At 38.4% G+C, this 7,001-nt stretch overlaps 1 protein-coding gene across 1 annotated transcript in view; it reads left to right on the forward strand.

Moving 5' to 3' along the window:
• LOC119838653 (ubiquitin carboxyl-terminal hydrolase 5) overlaps window positions 1-7,001 on the forward strand; it is an 11,544-nt gene that overhangs the window by 2,711 nt on the left and 1,832 nt on the right. The window contains 14 exon segments of the mRNA XM_038364708.1: window positions 146-271; window positions 369-554; window positions 717-823; window positions 1,385-1,550; window positions 1,940-2,107; window positions 2,659-2,820; window positions 3,136-3,239; window positions 3,488-3,671; window positions 4,027-4,238; window positions 4,719-4,841; window positions 5,373-5,487; window positions 5,978-6,091; window positions 6,477-6,627; window positions 6,915-7,001. Of these exon segments, the coding sequence (XP_038220636.1) occupies window positions 146-271; window positions 369-554; window positions 717-823; window positions 1,385-1,550; window positions 1,940-2,107; window positions 2,659-2,820; window positions 3,136-3,239; window positions 3,488-3,671; window positions 4,027-4,238; window positions 4,719-4,841; window positions 5,373-5,487; window positions 5,978-6,091; window positions 6,477-6,627; window positions 6,915-7,001 (2,005 nt within the window).

Consider the following 7,001-nt stretch of genomic DNA (forward strand, 5'->3'; position numbering starts at 1 on the left):
ATCAATAAAAATTGGAAAAATGCATAACAGATTTTTATTTTCTAGTCCGATCCCTCATATTATGCTACTAGATTTCCGCCTTATTGTGCGTCTATTTAATATTTATATGTATGTAATGATAGAAGAATATATTCTTAAATTACAGGAATCTGAAACGGGTCTGTATGTGTCACTAACTTCGTTCCTCGGTTTCGGTCGCAATTACGTCGAACAGTACTATCAAAAAACGGGAAATGCCGTGTTCTTGCACATTACCAGGGAAAAGAAACCTGTGAGCACTTTTCTTGTATTTCCTATACACATAATATTATTGTATTCATTCAATTGTTATGTTCATGGACTTTGCTAAATTTTTAATCTCATTTTAGATCCCAGAACCGGAACAGACTGGAGATGGACCGGAAAAGAAGATCACGCGTTTAGCTATTGGCGTAGAAGGCGGATTTGATCCAGAATGCGGCAAGCCAAAGTACACTTACACTGACCATTACAATGTGGTGGTTTTGCCTGGCTTCCAGAACTTTCCATGGCCTAACGATGCACTACCTGAAGTGGTAGGCTATTTTATTATTTAATATTAAATAAATAACTACATTTTAAGTCTTCCTATGTATGGTTACAACTGACTACTTCAAATCATCCACTAAATTTCAATATCTTTAATTTATATGTCTTATTTCTTTCTATTGAAACTTACATACAAATAATGTTCTCAGATAAAGAAGTCTGTGCAAGGCATACTTGAAGCAGAATCACCATTCAAAATAGCTGAAATGCAAGCATTACATGGCGCATGGGATGGAGAAAAACGAGAAGTATCTGTGTAAGTATTATATTTTTTTAAATATTGATAGTGTCAATGCTCTCTAGTACAGTGTTGCTTTTTTGTGCTGCGTATTTATGACATAACCATAGAAAGGTTATATATTTCCCATAAAATTATCATGTTATGATACATTATTCGGTATAGCCTCCACAAGCTAGTTTGCAATTAGGTTACCATTGTTTATTATAATCCTGTGTATTTTCATGTTACCTGGGTTATTTTAAGTTTAAAGTTGCAATACTGTAACTGACTCTGCAAGTTAGTTAGTTAGTTTAATATGAAAATAGATTATTAAACTGAAGATTATTGTGACAAGTTGTTTGTTTTATTACAACCTAACAAAATTCTCTTAACATTGTATGAATACCATCCTATATTAAAGGAAATAGGCTTAAATGACAGCAATTTTCTATCAAACATAAAAAGAATCACTTCAAAGGGAGGTGTTAAAAATGTGATAAATTAAATTTTTTATCCGTCGTTAATTTAAGCTCCTTCGTTTTTGGGAACATTGGTTGATAAAATATGAAACTAATGATATATGTTGTCGTATTTTAGCCATGCAGTGAATTTACTTCAATTGGATAATGGAATAAAGATACCACCATCTGGATGGAAATGTGAAAAGTGCGACCTCACCAACAACCTTTGGCTGAATCTCACGGATGGTTCCATTCTGTGCGGAAGAAGGTTCTTTGATGGCTCCGGTGGAAATGACCATGCGGTGAGTGAATTAAAAATTAAACTGCTGTTTGCTTGGAATGTTGGTTAGTATGAGCATAAACTGTTCTGTGTTTCATCTTTGATTTATCCCATAAAAAGTTGTCTAGACTAGAAACAGCAGAAATTACATAAAAAACCTATGAATAAATACAACATTAACCTATTGTGATTTGTATTTATTTATGGCTTACTGTCTTGGGTAATAAAGCTGGTGGTTAAGATGATAGTAAGCGATCACAGCGTCCCATGATGCGACTTGACATATGTATTCCTCACTTTTAGGGCATATGAAAAAGGTTAGACCATGGTAATATGGATGGGAAGGGATGAGGAAAAGAAAATAGGTCTCATGATTATTCTATGAAAAATATAAATACTCTTTTATTGCAGGTTGAACATTTCCGTGAGACAGGTTATCCCCTAGCTGTTAAGTTGGGAACAATAACTGCGGAGGGCAAGGGCGATGTGTTCTCATATGCTGAAGATGATATGGTCGAGGATCCTTTCTTGGCTGATCACTTGAAGCACTTTGGTATCAATGTGCAACAGTTACAGAAGGTATGTTTTAATTTTGGGTAAATATAACATCTTTTTTTTTATAGTGTAGTTAGTATACTATGACATTTTTAATAGCCAAGAATTGTGAGTTTGTCCTTTATTTCAATCATAATTCTGTGTAAATTAAATAATAATTTGTGGATTCAGAATTAAACTAAGATATTAGATTTTTTGTTTGTTAGGGATAGATACTAAAAATCTTTCTTTTGTAGTGATTAGACAACTGATTGCGTACTTATGAATCACATTTCGGTCTAATCCCTTCCTAAATAAGCAGGAGACCTTAAAATAAATATTTTCCATTTAAATTTTTATATGTGTATTGAATGAATAAATGTTTGAGTTTGAGTTTAAATAGAAGTCGTGAAATTCATCTAATAAAATTTGTGTTAGTTACGCAGTCATGAATCAACAACCAATTACATCCATTCAGGATTTTATAAGTTTTGACTTGTTGGATGTGTTAAAAATTAAAAAAAAAAAATTTTAAAAATTCTGCCCTGGCGGAGCCGAAAGAATTGCATAGATAATTTTTTTTTTTTTGTGCCCAGACGGAAAAGTCAATGGTGGAACTGGAGCTGGAGCTGAACCGGCGCACGGGCGAGTGGAACACGCTGCAGGAGAGCGGCAGCGAGCTGCGGCCCCTGCACGGACCGGCTCTTACCGGCCTCAACAACTTAGGCAACTCGTGCTACATCAACAGTGTGCTACAGGTCTGATAGTGTGTGCGGTATTTTATTGTGGTACTCACAGCGCCACAATAACAGTGGTTGGGGAAAATGGTTTGAATAGTAAGGAGGGTAGGTAACATTGTGACATTGTAGGGGGTAATCTTTGGATCTACTGAAGCAATTGTTTTACCAATGAAAACCATTTTATCTGCAAGTTTCATAGGTTATATTTTACTTTGTTTTTATCCCGGATCAACCCAGGGGGAGCTGGACCAAGATGAATGGCTTGTTTCTATTAATCTGTACTCTTTTTGCCGTAGATCTGTGAATTCACCGAAACACAATAAATATTTTCAGGTAATGTTCCGAATGCCGGACTTTGTGCGTCGCTTCGTCGAGGGTGCTCCAGAAATCTTCGCCACCTTCCCAGAAGATCCTGTCAATGATTTCAATGTGCAAACGTAAGGCCTAATAACCCTCGTCGTGTTTGTTTAATTTATTATATATAACTGCTTTGAGACAATGAAGGAAAAAATTAATCAAAACACATTACAGAAAACCATAAATATATTTAAAGGACAAATTAGATATAAAAAAAACTATTATTTGCAAACAACGTAATTTAATGACTATTTCATCCCAGATACCAATTAATTTAGTTATTTAATTATTTTTTCCCAGTTTCTTAGCCCATAAAATATATTTCCAGGGCGAAAGTGGGTGTCGGTCTCATATCGGGCCGCTACTCGTTCCCCGGCGACGTGGATGGCAGCCAGCAGGGCATCTCCCCGCACATGTACCGGCAGCTCATCGGCAAGGGCCACCCCGAGTTCATGACCAAGCGGCAGCAGGATGCGCACGAGTTCTTCCTGCACTTCCTCACTCTGCTTGAGGTGAGTTGCATTTATATGTCGGTTTATGTGTGTCTGTGTATGTGTATTCAGTCATATGATGAACAATGTATCATGCAATATTTTTAAAGAAATTATTTTTTTTTATTCTTAAAAGAAACCCTGGTTTTATGTACTTTTGGTGAAAGTTAAAATAGTTTCAACTTAGACCAAAGTCATAGCCATATATTCCACATTCCTTCCAGCTATGGAAGGAATGGATTTAGCTTCAACGTTCAGACATTCAGTCGACATCGTTCAGACTGTAAATTTTTAAAATTTAAATTTTTTTGATGCCGCGGGCATAAGCTAGTATATTACAAAAAGAGAATGACACGTGCGTGTGCCCCCCCTGCAGCGCAACAGCCGGCACCGCGCGAACCCGGCGGAGTGCATGCGGTTCGCGGTGGAGGAGCGCGTGCGGTGCGGCGCGTCGGGCGGCGTGCGCTACACGCGGCGCGCCGAGCACCACCTGCCGCTGCCCGTGCCGCTCGCCGCCGCCGCCAACCTGCCGCAGCTGCGCGACTACGAGCGCCGCCGGGCCGACGCCGACGCGAGCGGCCAGCGCCTGTGAGTGTCTGCGCTTCTACTACTTCTACTTCTACGGGCGGTGCTGGTGAGGTGTGGCCACCTCGAAGGACTAACGAGCTCTGAAGTCATCTATAATCTATACATACCTAAGTAGGTCTGGCTACGTGAGTACGAACAGCTATCGCTGCGCGACTAGGAGCAGCGCAGGGCCACCCCAAAGATGAGTAGCCAAATGAGTAGCCAAAGACGCGCTGTTGGGGAACAAAAAGAAGGGAAGTGACCGCCTCGTAGGACCATCGAACTCTGAAACAATGACTTTCATTGTATACTTAGATAGATCTTATGATAGTGGAGCTCCGTCTGCCGCTGCAGCCCTCGACGAAAGTTACGTTAACGTTTTTATGTGCATAGTTATGTATACTTGCTTGTTTTAGGGGAAATCTAGTCCATGAGTGTTGTGAACATCCATTCACGTAATAAAATTATGACATTTTATTAATATAAAATATTACTTTTCAGAGATCCTTCGGAAATAGTGCGTCCGCACATCCCGTTCCAGGCTTGTCTGGAGAGCTTCATGAAAGAGGAAACCGTTGAGCAGTTCTTCAGCTCTGCAGTCAACAAGAAAGTTACTGCTAAAAAGTATGTATATTTTATACAATATCGTATATTTAATCAAATGTGAACTTCTGTTAGTCTATTTTAATTGGATAGGCCAAAAAATCCCACTTATACATTATATATTATGGTAGCGGTCCGCCCCGGCTTCGCCCGTGGTACATATATAGCCTTCCCCAATAAATGGGCTACCTAACACTGAAAGAATTTTTCAAATCGGTCCAGTGGTTCCTAAGATTACTGCGTTCAAACAAACAAACAAACGAATTCTTCAGTTTTATAATATTAGTATAGATATTATATTCATACATGACCAAATTTTATCAAAGCTTTTTTAATGTTCTCCTTCCTGACATATTTCGAAAATAAAAACAAAATGTCAAATTGTATTTAAAAACACAATAATTTGTTACGAAAAAAAATCGAAAGAGATTCGTGTCTTTTCTCTTTGTCTATAAACACAACACTCGTAACCTCGGTCGCGGAATTCTATAGGCGGCGGACTTAGCTCACCGTCTCGTCGTTCTTGATACATAAAAGATATCCAACTTTCAGGATTACCCGATTGGCAACATTCCCGGACTATTTGCTGATCCAGCTGAAGAAATTCACCATCAAAGAAGATTGGACACCCGCTAAACTAGATGTCGCTGTTGATATGCCATGGGAGGTGAGTTCTTTTGCAGATAGCTTAGCGACATTCCCAAAAATTAAGGAAAAAGAAAGATGAAATATGAACCGATTGCCAATATTGTGTTGTGCCTTTGTGTTTGATTGGAAATTGACATTTGCTTCCGTTTTAGAATCTGAGGTAGGATCCTCTCCCTAGGGATGTGGGTGACATTTTTTGTAGTAAATTATTATTTGTCTTTCAATTGTAAAATTCAATGTCTAAATTAGAATTGGTGTCCATTAAGTTAGGTATTTAATGGTTTTTATTTTGTATAGCAATGATATTTACGAAGGAATTTAAAAAAAATGTGAGAAGGTATAAATGCGTCCATGCTAGCATTCTAGTTCTTGTAGTCTCCTTAAAATCTACTTAACCCGAGGAGGGTTCTGTATGTATCAGTTATATATTAATCTATTAATTAATTAGTCAATTATGAAACTACGTTCAGCTTTAAACACTTTCTACATCTATTATTTATGTCTGTTAGGTGGACCTAAGTTGTTTGCGCGGAAGTGGCTTGCAGCCGGACGAGACCTTGCTCCCAGAAGCTGCCAACGAAACACCAGCGCCAGTTTTCGATGACAACTTACTGTCGCAGCTTGTATGTATATGATATATTAGATATGATTATTGATCCTTTTCATATTGTTAACGCGAAAGATCGTTAGAATCTAACAAAAATTCAAATGTTTGTTACTCTTTCACTTGAAAACAACTGAACATATTTTGATGATATTTGGCAGTGATTGAGCTCTTGTGCCAGATTAGCACTATAAGCTATAGAAATGCTTATATGCCTGTGCAAGTGGATATCCATCCACCCACTTTTACAGAAATTCACGTTAATAATAAACAAACATCCTTTTGTCCCCCTTTGCTATGGGAAATCCTTCAGGAAAGGGAACTATGCGAGGTGAACCTTGCCACTGTCGATCATTTCCTGTGACTATGCAGGTGGAAAGTTAGTTATCAATATCCAATTCCAGTTGGACATGGGATTCCCGGTGGAAGCGTGCAAGAAGTCGCTCTACTACACGAACAACTCGAGCATGGAGGCCGCCTCCAACTGGCTGATGGAGCACATGACGGACTGGGACTTTGCCAACAAGTTTGAGCCGCCCGGCTCTAAAGCTTCCGGTGAGTTTTTTTTAATATTTTTTTTATTGCAGTTATTAGTTAATTGGATAGGATTTTGAAAAATGCACATACGACAAAGACACGAATACTTATTGTATTGATGGTAGTGATATGCTTTAATATATTTGATTTCTTTTGTTGTGTGCAATCAAAGAATTTTGTTGCAAGCGTCATAGTTATTTTTGTGAGATTCCATACACATCTTGATCATAAAAATCCAAGCTATCGGAGCTATTATCTTTTTTTTTATAATTGAAGCTCACACAAAACTTAATTAACATTCTAAGATGACGCGTCCGGCGTCGACGTGGACCCAGCCAGCGTGGAGCAGATCACCAGCATGGGTTTCACAGCCGTCCAAGCTGCCAAGGCCC

This window comes from Zerene cesonia, unplaced genomic scaffold, assembly GCF_012273895.1.
Source record: "Zerene cesonia ecotype Mississippi unplaced genomic scaffold, Zerene_cesonia_1.1 Zces_u004, whole genome shotgun sequence".
NCBI classification, from domain to species: domain Eukaryota; kingdom Metazoa; phylum Arthropoda; class Insecta; order Lepidoptera; family Pieridae; genus Zerene; species Zerene cesonia.